Consider the following 21,400-nt stretch of genomic DNA (forward strand, 5'->3'; position numbering starts at 1 on the left):
CGGGATTGCCACTTATGCGTGATGTTGTCTTTAGCATTGACCTGGTACTGGGTGCAAGACCAATATTAATGGCTTCTTATAGGATGGTTCAAGCTGAGTTAGTAGAGCTGAAGAAATAGATTGAGGATTTGTTGGAGAAACAGATGGTGAGGTCCTGTGTTTCTCCTTGGGGTGCCCCGGTATTGTTAGTGAAGAAGAAGGATGGTGGGGATGTTTGTGTGTTGATTATTGGCAACTGAATGAGTTGACGATAAGGAATAAGTATCCACTTTCAAGGATTGATGATTTGATGGATCAGCTGAGGGGAGTTTCGGTGTTTTGATGATTGATTTGAGATCTGGATACCATCAGATTAGGGTAAAGGAGAGTGACATACCGAAGACTATTTTCAGGACTAGGTATGGTCACTTTGAGTACGTAGTGATGCGTTTCGGTGTCACTAATGCTCCAAAAGTGTTCATGGATTACATGAACATGATTTTCAGGTGATTCTTGGACAAGTTTGTGGTGGTCTTCATTTATGATATATTGGTGTATTCTAGATCTTTGGAGGATCACCGTGAGCATCTGAGGTTGGTTCAGAGGTGCTAAGGGAGATGTAGTTGTATGCTAAGCCGTCCAAGTGTGAGTTTCGGGTTGTCTGAGGTGAGGTTTTTGGGGTATGTGATATTGGTAGATGGGATTACAGTGGATCCAGCCAAGGTGGAGGCTGTGATTCAGTAGGAGCGTCCGAGGACTGTTACAGAGATTAGGAGTTTTGTTGGGTTAACGGGTTACTATCAGAGATTCATAGAGAGTTTCTCTCGAATAGTAATACCTTTGACTTAACTGACTCGGAAGGATCAGCTTTTTGTTTGGATGGACGCTTGTGAACAGAGTTTTCAAGAATTGAAGAGGTGATTGACTACTTTTCCAATTTTGGTGTTACCTGACACTGGTGAGTATTTTGTTGTGTTCTATGATGTTTCTCACCAGGGGTTGGGTTGTGTGTTGATGCAGGAAGGGAGAGTAGTAGCATATGTTTCAAGGAAACTTAAGACTTATGAGAGGAATTATCCTACTCATGATTTGGAGCTTGCAGCTGTGATGTTTGCTTTGAAGTCGTGGAAACACTATTTATATGGTGCAAGATTCAGTGTATTTAGTGATCACAAGAGTTGAAGTACCTGTTTGATTAGAAGGGTCTGAATGAAGCAGAGGAGGTGGATGAAATTCCTAAAGGACTTTGATTTCCAGTTGATGTATCATCCTGGGAAGGCGAGTGTGGTAGCAGATGTGTTGATTAAGAAATCCATTCACATGTCGGCTATGATAATTAGGGAGTCGGAGCTGATTAAGCAATTCAGAGATTTGAGACTAAATGTGGAGGTTGTTCAAGATCACATTAGTTGTTGTATGATCACCATAACTAATGAGTTCTTGAGACAGGTGGAAACTAAGCAATTACAGAATCTAGAGTTGTTGAGGATTTTGGGATTGCTTGGTACTGAGAGGGCAGCTGGTTTTGAGCTTAGTGCTGATGGAGATTCCCAAGTGGAAGTGTGATAGTGTCACTAAGAACTTTGTGGTTGGGTTGCCTAGGACAGCTAGGAACACTAACTCTATCTGGGTGATTGTTGATAGGTTGACAAAGTGTACGCACTTTCTTCCTGTCAAGAGGTGGTCCTTGGAGAGGCTTGCACAGTTGTATATTAGAGAGAGAGTATGGTTGCATGGAGTGCCTTCCAGTATTATCTCTGAAAAAGATCCAAGGTTTACTTCCAGGTTGGCAGACTTTGCATCAGGCTTTGGAGACGAGGACAATTCAGTCATTGGAGGATCTCTTGAGAGCTTGTGTGTTGGATCATCTAGGTAGCTGGGAGGAGGTGTTACCATTGGTAAAGTTCACTGATGATAACAGTTATCATTTGAGTATTGGCATGACGCCTTTTGAGGCTTTGTATGGTAGGAGGTGTATGACTCCATTATGTTGGTATCAGGAGGGTGAGTCAGTAGTGGTTGGTCCAGAGTTAGTTCTTTAGACTACTGAGATGGTGAGATAGATTCAGGAAAGGTTGAGGAACTACATCAGAGACCCGAGTCATGTGGTAGAGTTGGATGAGGTGCAAGTTAGAAAAAAAAACTTGACCTATGAGAAGAGATTGGTAGCTGTGGTTGATCACGAGTTGAAGAAGCTTCGTGGCAAGTCCATCATCTTGGTGAGAATTGTTTGGGATGCAGCTACTGGTGAGGTTACTTGGGAGGTGGAGAGTCAGTTCAAGAAACAGTATTCATTCCTCTTTTCAAGTAGACTTATTTTCGGGGACGAAAATTCCTGTTGTTGGGGAGTATTGTAACGTAGAGAAAAAAAAATTCAGTAGCCAGAACGGGCCATTCCTAAATTGGAACGGGCCGTTCCAAACTACTGAAGGAGAACGGGCCATTCTGGAAGGAGAACGGGCCGTTCTGGAGGGAGAACGGGCCGTTCTGAAGGGAGAACAGGCCGTTCCGGATGAGTCCCGGAACGGACCGTTCGGATTTCAGAACGGGCCGTTCTGGGCGTGGATTTGGTATGTGATTTGGGAGTTCGGAACGGGCCGTTCTGAACTCGGTACGGGCCATTCTGGGGCAATCCGAAAGTCTATAAATAGGGGTTGGGGGCCTTTAGGAAAATGTGAGTTTTTAGAGAGAAGTTTTAGAGAGAAGGTCTCTGGGTCAGTGAGCTCCTTTCTCTCCCAAATTTCTCTGTTTGACTCCTTTTCTCCTCTAGATCACTAACTCCTTCTGACTTTTCTTGAAATTCAGATTAAAAATCTTGCTTTGGGAGGATTGAAGTTCCGGGTTGAACTTTGGAAGGGAATTCTATTTCGTCACAATTGTTGGCTTTTTGAGCCAATCTTCAGGTGAGGGAAGCTAGAATGTAAGTTGTTTAATTTCAGGAGAGTTGGGGAAGTTTTATGCATGGTGTTCTTTTATTAAAATAGTTGAGTTGTTGGGTGTTTAAGTTGATTTATGTTGTTTATATAAGTTGACCTTATAGATGAATTTTAAATATGTTGTATATTGCTGAAGTTGTTTATAAAGATGTTAACTTAAGTTGTTCATATGTTGTGTGTTGATAATATGTGATACGTTGTTAAAGTTGCTATACGTGGTAAAACTAAGTTATTTTTTTATGTTGTTTATTGTTGAATTATTAATAAGTTGAGATGTATAAGTTGAAGTAATTTATTGATGTAAAAGTTGTTTAAAGTTGTATAAGTTGCCTATTATTGAAAGATGCTTATTGTTGTAAGTTGCCTCTTGTTATAAGATGTCTATAGTTGTATTTTTGTGAGTTGCTATAAAGTTGTAAGTCGTTTATTGCTGAAAAGTTGTATGTTGTTTAAGTTGTTATGCTTTTTAAGTTATGAGTTGATTATGTTGTTCAAGTTGAAAGTTGTTGAGCTGATATATGTTGTTGATTTATAAGCTGATTAAACTGTGATGATAAGTTGTTGATCACTAGGACTAGGGGAGATGTTTTCGAAGTTGCTCATCCCATTGTGTGGATTGAGATAGTTGTGGTGCTCTGAGAGTCCAATTTGTTGAAAAACCCTCCTTGGGAAGTTGTCCCTTGGAGTGGACGTTGTATTGTTCTCCTCTAGGACTTAGTTGATCTCGTGTGTGGGCAAGGTCGAGGCACACGTGTACAAAGCGACCACAGTATAGGGGCCAGGCCGAGCTATACTGATTACAAGCGGCCAAAAGTTGAGATACATAGTACTAAGGTGATAAGTTGAAAGTTGTTTTAAAGTTGAAAGTTGTTTTAAAGTTGAATCCCTTAGTACTGTGTGGGAGACATGAAAATAGTCGATCCATGTCATGGTTGAATGACCAATTTGAGTAAGGTATCTAGTTAGAGATGTAGTCTTTGACTAGGTACTGGAGGGTGCGTGGTACTTGGAGGACAGTGGGTGGGCTAACTCCACATGTGGATTGGTGAAGCTAGCCAAGGTCGTGGTAGGCTCATACCCAAACCCTTTTGTCCTGACAATAGTACTGGACCTCCGAGTCTAAGTGGCACACCTGAGAAATCTATTGTTGTCTATACCTGGTTCTCTTCGGAGTTCCTAAAGCTGTTCTATACCTGACTTGGTGGAGATAGGTCAAACGCTGGATTCGGTAGGGTTTATGCCACCTAGACTGCTCAACCTCAGTTGTTGGAGATCTCCCAGTTGTATATGCGTGACGACGCATTAAATATAAAGTTGTATATTGTTGTTGTTGTTGTTGTATTAAAGTTGCTTCTAAGTTGTATGAATGAGTTGTGTTTTTATGTTGAATTGTATGATCGTTTGTGATGATGATTGTTATGCATTTATTGCATGATTGTTAATATGTTGAAGTGTGTGGTGTCTTGCTTCATGTTTGATTTTGAACTTTAGCTTACCCTCTTGTTTCCATGTGGATGGACTGCGATGATCATACCTTGTATGAGAGCAGGTAAGGTCAGCTTGGAGTTGAGGTGACCGTTGCGAGACGGAGAGTTTTGATCCTCGTGTTAGAGTTGTCATCTTGGATAACAGTTTTGTGCTTGACCGACACTAGGAGATAATAGTTTTGGATATCTGTATAAATACCTTATACTTAAAAACTTAATGATTTATATATATATATATATATATATATATTTTTTTTTTATGTTTTTGTATTTATAAGTTATCCAATTTTATTATTTATCTTAGCTAACTATTTTTAGTGTGATTCCACTGTGTGTAGGGACCAAGGCGGGTCGTTACGGTACGCGCCTTGAAACAAATTCAAATTGTGAGAAAAAGGGGAACGAAGAAGTTTGGCATCTCGACCCAAAATGTCTTCCCGAAACCCAGCGGAGGAAGAAAAGCATTGGTCCCTCCAGGACTTCGAGATCGGAAAACCTCTCGGTAGGGGCAAATTCGGCAGAGTTTACGTCGCCAGAGAACTCAAGGTTCCTAATTCACTCTTCATTCCACTTTCCTACACATATATCTATTATGATTACAATCTTCACTCTCTAATTGTTTTTTTTTAATGAAATTTAATGTGCTGCAATCATCTTATGAGGTTTAGATTTTTGTTCTCTGCGTTGCCAATGGAATTGGGATTTTTTTGTTTTAATTTAATTTAAGTTTATTTTCAGAGCAAATTTGTTGTGGCGTTGAAGGTTATCTTTAAGGAACAAATTGACAAGTACAGAATTCATCATCAACTGAGGAGAGAGATGGAGATACAGACCGGTCTTCGGCACCCTAACATTCTGCGTCTTTATGGTTGGTTTCATGATGCTGACCGTGTTTTCTTGATTCTCGAGTATGCTCACAATGGAGAGCTTTACAAAGAGCTCAGAAAAAAAGGTCATTTCACTGAGAAGCAAGCTGCCACGGTAGTCTATTTCCTCGAGTCTGTGTTATGTTTTGAATGCTTTCGGTGTGTTTGGTTTATTGTTGAAATCTTACAAACATCTGTTCATCGGAGAAGTGCCAAATTCTTACTTCCTATTTTGGTGCATTAGAAAGAGGGAACTTCAGTTTGCAGTTGCACATTGCAAACGGTTTTCCAAACATGCACAAATCATAATTTATGAGGAGGGGGTTGCTTTTTACTTCCTGCTTCTTGCACCATTTTGACTAAGAAGACCTGTTCTTTTAAACTTTTTCACAAACATAAAAATAAAAGGTTAAATTCAATTGAATTTATCTATAAGTTAAAATTTACTGATTAATTTAACTTGTGTACCTTAACCTTTAGAGAAGTTAAATGAAAGAGTTTCTAATAAGGTTAAGTTTATAAGTTGATTTTAACTTCAGAGAGTGTTCAATTTATTTTACCTTTCTATATTTTTCTCCTAAGAGTACTTAAAGTGAAATTTATTTATTGCTTTGCTCTGGCCTTGCTTTGGAGGAAGCTTGCATTTTTCTTGTTGGAAGATAAACGTTTTTCATTGGTTCTAGGCATTTCTCCAGATTATTGGGTTTTGAGAAAAGTTAAATATGAAAAGAAAGCAGCTATAGTGGGTTTTTTGAAAAAATGATTTTGTATCTCAAGAGGTTGAATAGATTGCAAAGCAGAAATCATCTTTAACAATTTTTTAAGCACCAAATCATTAGAAGATTATGATGATTGCTGTAGGTGAAGTAGTTGTAATAGCATGCTATGGAATATGGAATTGTAGAGAAGTTAATCGAAAATGGTTGGAAACATTTTTGAAAAATCTCATAAGCAGTGATTAGAAGAAATCTTGTATTATTATCTTTGTGCTCCTTTATTTTGAGGCAAGTCTTCCTTATCATGTCTCTTAACTTTTTCTTTTATTTTGACAATTCTAGTATATTTTGAGCCTCACAAGGGCGTTGGCTTATTGTCACGAGAAGAATGTCATTCATAGGGATATCAAACCCGAAAATTTGTTACTTGACCACGAGGTATGCTAAAGTATCCTTCTTCTGCTAACAATCTATGATTTTAGGCTGTGTTCATTTATGACAACACAATAGTCATTCGGAAAAAACTTGTAGGGTCACAAAATACTAATTTTAAATATAAAATAATGTTGTTTTCTGTTATATTTCCCTTTTGTAATCTTTGGAACTCTCGTCCCTGAAGTTTTAGTATAGGTGTTCAAATGCTTTTTCAGCTTTCTTATGCTTATTGCCTTCAATTCTCCAATCCTCTTCTAAAAGAGAAGTCTAAATGAAAGAAATTAAGAAACTTAACACTGAATATTATAAATATGATATGCAATGAATCCATTCAATAGATAGTTAGAGCGAATTGAATTATATGTGGGGTTTAAGGGCATTAGTATGTAAAACTAATCATGACTTGATTGCAGGGTCGTCTTAAAATTGCAGACTTTGGTTGGTCTGTTCAGTCCAAAAGTAAAAGACATACCATGTGTGGAACATTGGATTATTTAGCACCGGAAATGGTTGAAAACAAAGCTCATGACTATGCAGTTGATAATTGGACTCTGGGTATTCTTTGTTACGAGTTCCTCTATGGTGCTCCTCCATTTGAGGCTGAGAGTCAAGCTGATACCTTCAAAAGGTACAGAAGTGTGCATATCATATGTTTAGTTAAAGTACATGTTCCTCTACCAATGTGTATGTAATGTATTTAGCTTTGTATAGGATAATGAAGGTTGACCTAAGCTTCCCTGCCACCCCTTCTGTTTCTTTGGATGCTAGACATCTGATTAGTCGGGTATGTACATATATGAGTATTCATACCTGTCCAAAGCAGGTTATTTCAGTGAACAAAAATAGTGATTTTTCTGACAACAATTTGTAAATTAATGCAGCTCCTGGTGAAAGACTCTTCACGAAGGCTCTCACTTCAGAAGATAATGGAGCATCCTTGGATAATTAATAATGCAGATTTTATGGGTATCTGCAAGCAGTAGTATACTAGTATCAACTTAATGACTCATTTAACTTGGGCCACAAGGGATTAAGACTGAATTTTGTATCTAATGTTGTAAAAATGCAAGCAAATGCAAGTGTTTTGCAGTGTTCAAGACTATCAACTTGAATGATACATTATCTTCACTGTGAGGTTAGGAACATCAGGGTTGTAAATCTGCCTATATGTAATAGTTGTATTGTAGGTGAAATTTCTTCTAGTTCTTTGTGCATCTAAATCAGGCATGGCTAATGACTTGCACAGATTTATTTTGATACGCTTCTGACTTTTAAGAGTAGTGAATATGACAGCTGAGATTTAATAATTCCTCTTTGACGAGTCAGTCCTATCTTGTGTGATTAAGGTTCGAATAGTAATAATATGAAGAATGTTGTTATTTTGTCCTTCATTTCAAGAAATTTTAAATGAAAACATGATTTTATAATAAAGAGGCCAATTTCGGATAGTTCATGATGAAATTCGGATTCTGATAGGAACCTTGGGAGAACCAAACTATAAGAGCTAGCTGTTGTAATTGGAACGTCCAAGGCCATCCTATACTTCAAATGTAAGATTCAAGTCCTATATCTTGCAATCAAATCTTAATATCCCACCACACTTTGCAACTTCGGTGCCCATGTAGGCTAGTGTGCACTAGCCCCTTTGACTAGTCTTAGGTGAACACTATCAGCACCGGTGTTGCTCGTTTGCAGTTAGGTGACATGGTGGAAGGCTATGATATCAATTGTTAAGAATTTTGGGAGCATTACGTTGTTGTAATTGGAGCGTCTAAGGTCTTATAAATAAAATTAGCATTTCATACTTCCAATGTGAGACTCATGTCTTATACTTTACAATTAGATCCTAGCATCTTACCACACACTGCAACTTCGGCATTCACAAGGGCTGGTATGCACTAACCCCATTGTCTATTCCCAAGCAAACACGCATCACCATTTGCATTGCGCATTTATAGTTAGGTGATATGATAGAAAGCTCCGATACCAATTAATAAGAATCTTGTGAGAATCACATCACAAAAACTAGTTGTTGTAATTGGAAAGTCAAAAACCTTATAAACCTCATTTCAGAATCCCATACTTCTAAAGTGAGACTATCAGATTTTAATAAATTTTAATTCTAACTGAGATGCTTCAGAGGGTACTGTAATTCTTAAACCAAAAACAATAACAAAAGTTTTTCATACATATGAACAACAATGTTTTTGTTTATTTTTTAAAATTCCTTAAAATTAAGGGACCAAATGGTGGAGGAGTGAAGATTCTTTATTATTATTATTATTATTATTATTATTATTATTATTATTATTATTATTATTATTAATATTATTATTATTATTAATATTATTATTATTATTATTAAATCTTTTTGCAATTGCTATTTATTTTATTTCTGAAAAATGGGATGATTTTACAATATTTGAGTGTTATATAAAAACTAAAAAATAATAAAATAAAATGTCCACTACCATTAATTGTATAGAACTGACACATTTTATTCATTCATGCCCTTCCCTTAGGTCATGAAAAGAGATTCATACACTTGTTTTTCTCTCCTTATCTTTAATCTATATACCATATTCTTCAAAGTGTATATTATTACTGATGCCACCTGCTGCTGGGGTGCTGTGGCATTACTCTACTTTCTCAGGCTTTAGAGGTTCATGACTACCAGTCTTCTAGACTAGTTATTTTGAATTGTAATAAACACCATGAAAATTTCAATTTGATGGTTCACCAAACCTGTCTGAGTTTTCAGCCAAATGATTCCTTAGGAGAAGTACAAATCTATCATGGACCGGTGCATTCTTTAAACATTATGGACCTTTGAAGTTTGAAGAGCATCCAATCCTCATTTTTTTTCACTTCTGAGACCAAAGAATTATAGCTATCAGTGCATTAGTAAAACGAACCTTGAAGGAAACCTTTAATACAAACCTATATCATACAAATTAGGAAGGTAAAAACCTCAATTCTAATCCGCAAAAAGCAACATAAGTATTTACACAACTGCATTTAAGTTTTTCTTAATAAATATTCCATCTTGATCCATATCACTTCTTATTCCAAATTCTCTTTCCTTTATTTTTCACAGGTTGTAACTTATACCTATACGATTACCTAAGGTGAAAACATTTCATTCATGTCAAACTCTTTCAAAAGTCCACATTAAATTATTTTAATATGTGCATAGAACTAGAATAAAATAGGTCTTATCCTTACATTATAATCATGAAACATCTAAACTAAAATTGTTTTTTTAAGTTTTATTTTTTATTTTTTTTATTTTTTTTTATTTTTTTATTTATAAAGATAAGATTATAAAAATAGTCACGAGATGTTTCTATTCCTGGACCCTTTCTTCCAACCCTGGCAACTGGAAAGATAAAATAACATAAATTAACAAATATGAATGACAATTTTTTTCGTATAATAAAAGAAAAACAAAATGATATAGTCATGATACATGAATAGGTTATAGGTATCTCCTTCGTTGTCTAGCGATACAGTCTCGCCGTTATAGGAAACTATTGAAAGAGAAAAAATAAATTATAAATTCTTTTAGTATGTTAAAATAAAAGTAACTGAAAGATGCGTCAAAATCCATATTTGAAGGTGAGTATGAAATATAATAAAATAGCATTTTGCCTGCATCTGGTGTCGTGGTGTAGTTGGTTATCACGTCAGTCTAACACACTGAAGGTCTCCGGTTCGAGTCCGGGCGACGCCATTTTTGGAACAAATTTTATGGCTCAACAACTATTAACTATCGCTGTTTGTTTTAATCTCTTTTCAATTAACTACTTAATGCAAATTTCCATTCTTTTTTTTTTTTCACTCATGAGTGGAAAAATAAAAAATAATAGCTATAATTACTGAGAATTTTTTTTTCTCAATTAATATTTTTTTTAAAAAAATTATAAAAAAACATCTATTATACATTATTTACCTAAATAGACCTCTTTACTGTTCACACCCAACCGAATTCTGAGCACTGTTATTTTTTATTTTTATTTTTATTTTTGCGTTTTAGTTTCTGAGGAAAAAGAAAATTGGATTCAGAAGGGGCCGTTCTGCAATTAGAACGACCTGTTCCAGATAAAAAAATATACACATGACGAATGAATCAGAACAGACTGTTTCAAGTAGAATGGGCCGTTCTCCAAGCAGAGCAAGCTCGTTCCAGTTACAAAATTGACACATTACTGAACCTAAAACGAAAAAAATATAAAATTTAAATACTACTCAGAATTCGATTCCCCGAGTACAAAAAGAAAATAATAGTACTCAGAATTCGGTTCCCTGGGAACTAAAATCTGAGTGTGAACAAATAAACAGGTCTATTTAGGTAAATAATGTGTAATAGATGTTTTTTTGGTAATTTTTTTTTTTAAAAATATTATTTGAGAAAAAAATTCAATAGCGACGAGGTGAAAAATAGTGATGAAGAGAAGAAAAAAAAAAATCAGTGAATTGCTGATGCATTCACATATTACGCTAATTTCAATGTAGAATGGATACTAGATAACTCATATTTATTGATAAATATTTTCAAAGATTTAAAATAAATATTGAGTTAGAAAAAAATAATTGTTACAAAATAATTACTTCCTCTGTTTTTTTATTTATAATTGCTTTAATATTATTATTTTTTTCATTATCATTTTTTAAAATTAATAATTTATTAATTTTTTTATTTTTACTTTTGATAATTAATATGTATTTATTCATTTTTAATGTACTTATTTATTCTTTAATCATCTAAAAGGTATAACGGAAAATTAAGTAATAAATATTTTAAAAAATTAAAATATCAATTATTTTCTTTATTTTTGTGTATAAATCTTAAACGTAAAGAAAGTATTGCTTTAGCATTTTAATGTGCTATTGATTTTTTTTTTTCAGTTTGACCCCTAATAATATTTTTAGATAACTGTTGTTGCATTACATGATTTCAAGAAATAATTAATTATCTTAAATATAACCACATGATTAATTATTGACTCCATTTATTTTAAATTTTCAAATTCCTTGTCACAGTACAATATATTCCATGCTTTACATCAAAATAGTATCTCAATTGACGATACACGGTGTATTGCTAATGTTACTCACCTATTTTTTTTATTTTTTATTTTTAAAATTACTTCTCACTTCCTGATGCCTTTTTTCTTAATTCTCCTTTATATGTAGTTTTACCTTTCTCGTTTAATGATCTTTTTCTCTCATGTAATGTTTTTTCCCCTCATTTATTGATAATATTAGAAAATGAAGAGGATTGAGAGAATAAAAAAAAAAAAAAAAACAGACAGAGAGAGAGAGAAAATATTGTAACTGAATATTGTTGGTTTCAACTAAATAATTTTTTTCCCATTACATTTTGATAACAAAAGGTATTTATATTCGTACAAGTAAGATGACTAACCTACACCATTTAAGACATGTTTAGCTACCTAAGGTTAACAACTTATACAACATGCATGCATGACATGTGGTATCTACATATCATGCACCATCTATATATCATACACCTATATCCTCCCCTCAAGTAGAGGGAGAGTATGAGGCTTGGGGATCACACACTCCAGGCTTGGATCGTAGAGAAATAAAATGTGTCGGAGATATAGAGCTTTTGTGAGAATATCAACACACCAATCAAGTACAAGAATATATGTTGAACTTGTAATCTATAATAAGTCAAGACTTAGTTACAAACAAAAAGCAGATTGTAACGTGCGCAGAAAATGTTGAAGAGAGAGACAAGGAGAGAAAGGTGTTATGCAAAAAAGCCAAGTGGCAAGTGATCCGCAAGCTGAGGGCCTTAGGAAAAGCGTCAGGCAACGAAGAGAGAATGCTTTATGGAAGGACTTTGTGCAGTGAGAGGACGTGCGTGTGGTATGATTTTCTCAATTCTCTCTGATGCTCTCTATTCATTCTCTGGCTATTTCTGATCTTTCTTCTCACCATTCTGATCAGGTTCTGCATTGTCGTGGCTGCTTACGAACGTTATGTTATTCAATAGTTGCTGTTTCATTTCTTTAAATCTGTGTTGTTGAGACTTTCGTTGTTTCATTCTGAATATACTCATTTCAATTCGATAATATTCAGTTGCTGTCTTATAAAACATTATATTATAAAAATACTGTTTCATTGGTGCTTTCATTGACGCCATGGCTGAGAACACTCGTTTGACAGAATTGCAAACTGAAATTCGTGGTCAAGCGGCGAATATCAAGAAGTTGATGGATTTCTTGGAGCTTCAAGATCATTAACAACGCGCTCATACTAAACAAGTCCAAAATGAAGCACAATCTCGTATGGACTTGATCCAACAATCTTTGGACCGACTCCTGCAAACACATTCGTAACCTCAGTTTAATGGTGGCTCTCCGTCGACCAACTCGAACTGTGGAGGCACTCCATTACGTAATGTGTTCCACGTTAAAGATATTTCCCTGGTTTTTCGCATTTTGATGGCCATTCTTCGGTGTTGGAGTGGATTTTTAAGGCTGAAATTTTTTTCGATTATCACCAGACACTAGATGCTGATCGAGTGGATATTGCTGCAATTCACTTCGATAAGGATGTCATACCATGGTTTCAAATGTTGCAACGTCTTTCAGCGGTGAAGACATGGGCGGAGTTGACAACCGCACTGGAGTCGCAGTTTGGGTCTTCTCCATTTGATTGTCCGATGACGGAGCTTTTCAAATTACAACAAACGGGTACTGTTTCTGATTATTACCTCAAATTTATGTCACTTGCGAATAGATCATCTGGGTTACAAGCTGATGCTTTGCTAAATTGCTTTTTGAGTGGTCTTCATACTGAAATTCGTCGTGACGTCGTTGCTCAATCCCCAACCTCTTTGTTGAAAGCAGTTACGTTGGCCAAATTGTATGAGGAGAGATACTTACCGACGTCGAAGTCTAGTACTGTGCCTATTCAACGTTATTCCCATGTTGCTTCCATTTCCAGTAATGTTTCTCAGCCCAACTCTAAATCCATACTCAAATCTTCACTTCCACCATTACTTCCAACTCCTAACACACCACCATTAAAAGATTCAATTGTTAAAAAAATGTGTAGCAGAGATGCAAATTCGTAGGGAGAAGGGATTATGTTACTTTTTTGATGACAAGATTACGTTCAACCATAAATGTTTGAACAGGCAGTTCATGTTTTTGCAATTAGATGAAACAAGCAATGAGGAAGAACCTTCTTCTTCTGACACTGGTCAGTCAATCATATTTGAGGAAACCACTGTTGATAATCATCATTTGTCACTTAATGCTCTAAAAGGGGGCATCGGTGTGGGCACCATCAGATTCTTAGCTTATGTTGATACGTTACCTATTTCGATGTTGATTGATGGTGGTAGTTCGGACAATTTTTTGCAACCTCGTATTGCAAAGTTCTTAAAACTTCCAATTGAGCCAGCTCTGACATTCAGGGTGATGGTGGGCAATGGTAATTATATGATAGCGGAAGGCTTGGTTCAGAACTTGACTATTCAGGCTCAAGGTAATATGTTTCAGTTACCCATCTATCTTCTTCCTATTTCAAGCGCAGATCTTATATTGGGTGCGAATTGGTTGAAGACTTTGGGGCCTCATGTGGCTGATTATGCTACGTTGAATCTGAAGTTTTTATATAATGCTACATTTGTTACTTTACAAGGTGAAGTAGACCATGTTCCTGTGCAAGCTCATTTGCATCATATTTGTCATATGGTTAATACTCATTCAATAGCTGAAGTGTATACAATGTAGATGGTGGATTCCACTCCACCAAACATGCCTTTACCAGAGTTGCCTGTTGATATGGAGCCCGAATTGGCCTTGCTCTTGCATAATTATGTTACTATGTTTGATACACCGACTTCTTTACCTCCTTCCCAGGCACAAGATCATTCGATTCCCTTAATGGATGGTACTGGACCAATCAAGGTGAAACCGTATGATGGAATCATGCTTAGGAAGGCAAGAGGTGACAACCTAAAAGATCCAAGAGGAGTGGGCTAGGCATGGAGGTTTGGGCCAGTCAAGGCCCAATGGGCCCGATGGGCTTGGAAGGCCCAAGTCAAGCTTCTCATAGGCCTATCTTGATATGATCATTCTTTTTATGTTTTATTAGTATAGTTTCCATATATTTTGGTCTTGTATTTTGGACCACATATAGTAGCATTTTTGGGCTTTAGGCTTGTTGGGCCTAGTTTTGGGCTTCATGGGCCTTTGGGCTTTTGGTACCCAATATTGGGATCATTTTCATTCTTGTAATTTTTCCTTTTCATTGTATTTGATTGACCATTGTATTTAGGCCATTAGAATAGGAAAATTCAAGGATTACTTAAGTAGATGGATTAGGTTAAATTAGATTTAATTTGGTGGTCATTTAAGTTGCATTTAAGTCACATGTTTTCCACCACTAGTGGCTGAACACGTGCTTGCTTAATCAACCCTAAATGCTATCTAAATTAAACCTAAATGCATGGGAACACCTAAACTCACGGCCAAGCACATGTGCACCTAAATTTGAATTCAAATTTCAAATTTGAATTCAAACTTTAGGCGCCAATTTGTGTAGCCTAGTCTAGGCGCCAATGCCATTCAAATCCGTGCTTACTTAAGTGATTCATTCCCTCATTGTACTCACTTTTGAATATATGAAATTTTCTGAACATTTTCAGCCAAATTTCCTCAAGAGTCACCGAGAGATATTGCCTTCAAACCTTAGGAAAATTACCTTAGTTCCTACCTTTTGAAGTGGGCAATCCTTTGAGCCTTCAAGCTAGGATACTTCCTTCTCTAGCCTAGGCTTCTTACTTCGTGTTCTTCATTCAAGCAAGCTCAATCCATTCGGTCCAAATCTCCAAGAAGAAGATCCTACACTTGGTGAAGTCAAGGAGTGGTTCAACTTTCACTTCTCCTAGCTTTGCCATCAGTTTTGGTATCAAGAGCAAGGTTCTTCATTGGAGATAAGTGTTCTTGAGTTTTGTACCGTTTGTTTTGTGTCTTTGGTGTTCTTGTTTGTAATGTTTTGAGTTTCTTTTCAGATCTATTAATTCTTGAAAACATTTTATCCATAGATCCATTTGTTGATTGTATTTTGAGTTTCATTTCACAATCAACACATTTAGGTCCTATTTGCTTGTGCGTTTTGTTTTTGCTTGAGTATTCTCCATTCCTTAGCATGTGTTCGTGATTGGACTTCATTACATTGCATTAGTTTTATTTTTGAATCCTTTGTTTTGTCTTAGAAAGTTATGTGTAGTTCCTTATATGTTGATAATTCCTAGAATAGCTTGTTTAACCTAATTTTCTTTTGTGTTGTGTTTGTCTACTATTGGTTACGGTTTTGCTTATAATCTTTGTGCCTACCTATATGTGCTTTTGTTTTACCTATTTGAGTTCATAATTTGCTATTAGTTCTAGCAAATTTCTTAGTATTAGGTTTCCTTTGTGTACTTAAGTTTTCAAATCACTTTCCATAATATTCTTGAAACAACTTTGTGTAACTTGAAAATTTTAAGTGATTCATCTTACTTCTAGTGCACTATTTGTTTTGGATTCAAATTTTTAAAAGTTTGGTGGCTGAAAAACAGAGAAATACAGAGCATTATCATTCAAAATAGTTAAAAAAAAGAGAACAAAAGAATCCAATCTAAAGCTTAAAACTAGTGCACTAGTTCATCAATTTTCACTTGAAATCTTTCAATCTAGTAGTTCTGGTTTCTATACTTTGGATTTGTGAAAAATTTGAAATCAAAAGGCAAGTATCTTCTCTAGAGTATGCATTTGAATTCAGAAAAAGAAAAGAATTAAAATATATATATATATAAGTATGAACAAGTAAAAGCTGAGAAGAACAACTTAAAGAAAATACACTTGATTCCACAAATTTACTTGGACTACTAGTTTGTTTCTACTTGTTCAATCACTTCCAAATTTTTTTTGTTTTGTTAATCTACTCTAGTGCCTATCTAGGAACCTTCCTAATTGAGTGCTAACTTTCTTTGGAGTCTTATTTTTCAGCTTTTATTTTTGGCTATCTTTGAGTCTTGTCTTAAACACTTTATTCTTCAATTTTTGGTATAAACTTGTTAAATTGTGCTTTTGTTGCTTGTCTTGTTTTCTTTGACTAAAAATTCTGTGCTGGAAGTGGCCTCAAATCCTTGCTTAAGGACCAAACATTGACTCAACAAAAAGTAGGAAAAGAATTGGACACAAAAGACTTTAAAATTTGACCTAATTTAGTGACCAAAATTTCCTAAACCTACCTTCACAAGAATGATCATTCCATTAACCTTGTGAGCAGCCTACATTCATCACATTGTTGTGTTATTTGTGCAGGGTCCAGGAGCAAGCAAAATCAAGGATTAGTGGCGGATTGGAACACTTAAACAAGTGTTAGAAAATTTGGACAGCAAATCCGTCACTAATTGGTCACTAAAGCTGTCACAAATTTTTTTCTAGTGTAGTTTAAATTTTTGCAATTTCTCTTGTATTTTTAAATCAATTTGTAAAGCTTGGAGGGAGTATTAAGAAGCTGGTCAGGTATATCTAACCCTTGGTAGCTTACTCACGTGTAGTACTAGTGGAAGTGGCTTGGAAATTTCATATGTTTCAAGCTTTCACTTAGGGCAAAACGACTAGTTGATTTATCTTTCTTCCATTGAGTTGTTTGTTCTTTAAATTGTTTACTTTACTGTCCTAATTCGACTATCATTGTGTAGAATTACTTGTTCACGTTTAGATAGCTTCAAAAACAATTGTGAAAAGCATTCAACATAAAAAAATTTGTGAAAATTTTTGTGGAATTGAAAATACCACAAGGGAGTTTAGTGATTTTCACTTGAAAAGGCTTGGTTATTAAGTGGCTCTTAGTAGCTCACCTCCCTTGATAGTGCAATTTGTACACTTAGACTTCCAAGTGTTATTTTTGTTCCTAGAAAATATCAAAAATACTTTGTTTCTTTTGCATAGCATATAAACTTCTTATTGCTTAATCATGAGTCATATTTCTCAAAGTGATAGTGATCTTGAATCTCCTAAAAGTTTTTCTAGAATTGTTAAGGAGGTTGAGGCACTAAAACTATGGAGACAACAAGAGGTACTTCAAAAAGAAAGAGAAAAGATTGAAAGAGAAGTACAACTTATTGCTCTTGAGGAAGAGATAAACAAAATTAAGCAACAAGAAGAAAAACTTTTGGAAAAACTTCAAAAGAGAAAAAGTCAAAAGAGTTCCACTAAGAGTTCCAATGGCTCCACAAGCCAAGAGGATGTGGGTAGTTTGAATATAGATGAATATTACCAACCCATACCTAGAGAGTCATTAAGGAACCCAAAGTTAGGGAATCAAGGGTTGATCTCCCTTACTTTCATGGAAAAGAAGATGTGGATGCCTACTTGGATTGGGAAATGAAAGTGGAGCAAATATTCACTTGTCATCAAGTAGGTGAGGAAAGAAAAGTTCCCTTGGCCACCTTAGCTTTCCAAGGACAAGCTATGTATTGGTGGACAACCTTGGTTAGAGAAAGGCGACTTCATAATGACCCTCCTATAGCTTATTGGAATGATTTGAAGAGTACTATGAGAAGAAAACACATACCTTCTTATTATAGTAGGGAGCTTATGGATAAGCTCCAAAGACTCCAACAAAAGAACATGAGTGTGGAGGAGTATAGACAAAAGATGGAGTTGTATCTAATAAGGGCTGGAATAAGGGAGGAAGAAAGATTAACAATTGCAAGATTCTTGAGTGGTTTCAACTTTGATATAAGAGATAGAGTTGAATTACTCCCTTATAGGGACCTTGATGACTTGGTCCAACTTTGTATAAGGGTTGAGCAACAATTTCTTAGAAAATCTTTTAAGAATACCAACTCTAAGTCTTATAACAAGGAAGAACACAAGAGGGAAGGAAGTTCATTTAAAAATTTTGCTAAAGAAAACCCCTCTAAAACTCAAGAACTTGACAAAGATGAGGAAAATAAAAAGGTCACCTCACACACTAGTTCGAAGACGAGTGAGATCAAATGTTTTAAGTGTCAAGGAAGAGGCCACATTGCCTCTCAATGCCCCACCAAAAAGACCATGATCTTAAGGGCTAAAGACATTTATAGTGAAAAGTCTTCATCATCTTCCTCTTCTAGTGAGAGTGAAGAGCAAACTAGTGATCATGAAATAGAAAAGCTATATCCTGTTGATGGTGATCTTCTTATGGTCAAAAGGCTTCTTGGAAGTCAACCTTGTCCCACTTCACTATCACAAAGAGAGAACATCTTTCACACAAGATGTTTAGTTTCTAAAAGAACTTGTTCTCTCATTGTTGATAGTGGATCATGCTCTAATTTTTGTAGTACAAGGTTGGTTAACAAGTTAGCCCTTACCACTATTCCTCACCCTCAACCTTATAAACTTCATTGGCTCAATGAAGGTGAGGAATTGGAGGTAAATCAACAAGTGAAGGTGAAGTTTTCTATAGGGGATTATAAAGATAAAGTTTTATGTGATGTGATCCCTATGGAAGCTTGTCATATTTTTCTAGGTAGGCCATGGCAATTTGATAAACAAACTATACATGATGGCCTCACTAACAAAATAACATTCACTCATAAAAATAAGGAAATTGTTTTTAATCCTTTATCACCACTCCAAGTGTTTGAGGATCATAAACAAATGAAAAGAAAAAGAAATAAAGAAAGAAAAGAAAATAAATTACTAGGGAAGAGTGTGGATGAAGGGGACTCCACTAAAGCATTTGTGACCAAGGAGAGTTATTTTATTACCAAACAAGCCTTGAAAAGAACTCTCTTTATTCATAAAAGTCTTGACTCTTATCCTAATACTGCCACTAATCTTAAAGTTGAGAATGAGGAACAAAATAAATTTCAAGCAAAGAATTTTCAACTTCGAGATATAGTGAAGAAGGAGTGGACTATTTCTAGCTTTACTCCTTATACTACTTCCTTGGAGGTGCACAAGGGAGGAATTATTTCTGTGGTCTTATTAAAGCACCCAATTTTTGGTTTACATTGTTTGGTGGATACAACTTTTAATAATCTATATTCTATGTTTGCTCTTATGGGAAGATCTTACTCTTTTGAACTTAATATAATTCCTTCCCTACAAGACAAATCTAGCTTATATGATTATAAGTATCCAATAAACAATCAAATCCAAAATTGTTTAGGACGTTTTCTAGTAATCTTTTCTTTATATTCTAGGACAAGCCTAGGTTACCATTTAGGGTACTTTAGGCAATATGTTGTAGGTTTTAAGAATCACTCTTTTCATTGCATTAACCATAGTGTCATTACATTTTTAGGATTTCATTCTAGGTTATACTTAGAAGAGGATCCTATTTCTACTTTTAGGGAGTCTAATTTTGATAGTTTATTTTTCTTTCTTAGGCTAGATAGAAGGACTCCTCTTAGGATCTATAATCCATTTTCTTATCATGAACATTTTACCTCTTATACTTGGCATTTTGTGTATGTAGGTGATAATTTTTATTCCATACATCCTCGAGATTTGAGGACAAATCCTTTTCAAGAGGGAGGAGATGATGGAATCATGCTTAGGAAGGCAAGAGGTGACAACCTAAAAGATCCAAGAGGAGTGGGCTAGGCATGGAGGTTTGGGCCAGTCAAGGCCCAATGGGCCCGATGGGCTTGGAAGGCCCAAGTCAAGCTTCTCATAGGCCTATCTTGATATGATCATTCTTTTTATGTTTTATTAGTATAGTTTCCATATATTTTGGTCTTGTATTTTGGACCACATATAGTAGCATTTTTGGGCTTTAGGCTTGTTGGGCCTAGTTTTGGGCTTCATGGGCCTTTGGGCTTTTAGTACCCAATATTGGGCTCATTTTCATTCTTGTAATTTTTCCTTTCCATTGTATTTGATTGGCCATTGTATTTAGGCCATTAGAATAGGAAAATTCAAGGATTACTTAAGTAGATGGATTAGGTTAAATTAGATTTAATTTGGTGGTCATTTAAGTTGCATTTAAGTCACATGTTTTCCACCACTAGTGGCTGAACATGTGCTTGCTTAAATCAACCCTAAATGCTATCTAAATTACCTAAATGCATGGGAACACCTAAACTCACGGCCAAGCACATGTACACCTAAATTTGAATTCAAATTTCAAATTTGAATTCAAACTTTAGGCGCCAATTTGTGTAGCCTAGTCTAGGCGCCAATGCCATTCAAATCCGTGCTTACTTAAGTGATTCTTTCCTTCATTGTACTCACTTTTGAATATATGAAATTTTCTGAACATTTTCAGCCAAATTTCCTCAAGAGTCACCGAGAGATATTTCCTTCAAACCTTAGGAAAATTACCTTAGTTCCTACCTTTTGAAGTGAGCAATCCTTTGAGCCTTCAAGCTAGGATACTTCCTTCTCTAGCCTAGGCTTCTTACTCCGTGTTCTTCATTCAAGCAAGCTCAATCCATTCGGTCCAAATCTCCAAGAAGAAGATCCTACACTTGGTGAAGTCAAGGAGTGGTTCAACTTTCACTTCTCCTAGCTTTGCCATCATCGTATCGTTATCCTCACAGCCAAAAAGAAGAAATAGAGAAGTTAGTCGATGATATGCTCAAAGCAGGAATTATTCAACTCAGCAAGAGTCATTTTTCTTCTCCCATTATCCTTGTTAAAAAGAAGGATGGTTCTTGGCGTGTATGTACCGACTATTGTGCTCTTAATGCTATAACTATCAAAGATAGTTTTCCCATACCCACAGTGGACAAATTAATTGATGATTTATTCGGTGCTTCCTTCTTTTCGAAGCTGGATCTACGTTCAAGTTACCATCAAGTTCTATTAAAACCTGAAGACAAACACAAGACTGCTTTCCGTACGCATCATGGAAATTTCGAGTGGTTAGTCATGCCCTTCGGCTTTACGAATGCTCCAGCCATGTTTCAAGCTCTTATGAATGTTATTTTCAAAGATATATTGAGGAAG

General features: G+C 35.6%; 2 protein-coding genes and 1 non-coding gene across 6 annotated transcripts; all 3 read left to right on the plus strand.

Annotated features, from left to right (window-relative positions):
* Positions 1 to 4,756: 4,756 nt before the first annotated feature.
* Positions 4,757 to 7,858, plus strand: LOC109819002 (serine/threonine-protein kinase Aurora-3). Its single transcript, XM_020384571.3, has 6 exons — positions 4,757 to 4,948; positions 5,141 to 5,383; positions 6,327 to 6,422; positions 6,833 to 7,047; positions 7,131 to 7,203; positions 7,301 to 7,858. The coding sequence occupies exons 1-6, from the start codon at positions 4,832 to 4,834 to the stop codon at positions 7,400 to 7,402; spliced, it is 846 nt and encodes a 281-aa protein (XP_020240160.1). The 5' UTR covers positions 4,757 to 4,831; the 3' UTR covers positions 7,403 to 7,858.
* A 2,220-nt stretch (positions 7,859 to 10,078) lies between these two features.
* Positions 10,079 to 10,152, plus strand: TRNAV-AAC (transfer RNA valine (anticodon AAC)). The gene has a single exon. It is a non-coding gene; the product is annotated as a tRNA-Val (tRNA).
* Positions 10,153 to 11,623: 1,471 nt separating this feature from the next.
* LOC145949532 (uncharacterized) lies at positions 11,624 to 21,400 on the plus strand. 4 transcript variants are annotated; one of them, XM_083059555.1, is made up of 4 exons: positions 11,624 to 12,398; positions 12,618 to 12,848; positions 12,958 to 13,147; positions 19,926 to 21,400. In XM_083059555.1, the coding sequence occupies exons 2-4, from the start codon at positions 12,801 to 12,803 to the stop codon at positions 20,051 to 20,053; spliced, it is 366 nt and encodes a 121-aa protein (XP_082915681.1). In that variant the 5' UTR covers positions 11,624 to 12,398; positions 12,618 to 12,800; the 3' UTR covers positions 20,054 to 21,400. The 4 variants fall into 4 exon arrangements, with proteins under 4 accessions (XP_082915681.1, XP_082915679.1, XP_082915680.1 ...); XM_083059553.1 differs by lacking the exon at positions 19,926 to 21,400 and adding an exon at positions 13,304 to 18,285; XM_083059554.1 differs by lacking the exon at positions 19,926 to 21,400 and having other exon boundaries at positions 12,958 to 18,285.

This window comes from Cajanus cajan, chromosome 7 (genome assembly GCF_000230855.2).
Source record: "Cajanus cajan strain Asha chromosome 7, NIPB_CcT2T_4, whole genome shotgun sequence".
Lineage (NCBI taxonomy): Eukaryota > Viridiplantae > Streptophyta > Magnoliopsida > Fabales > Fabaceae > Cajanus > Cajanus cajan.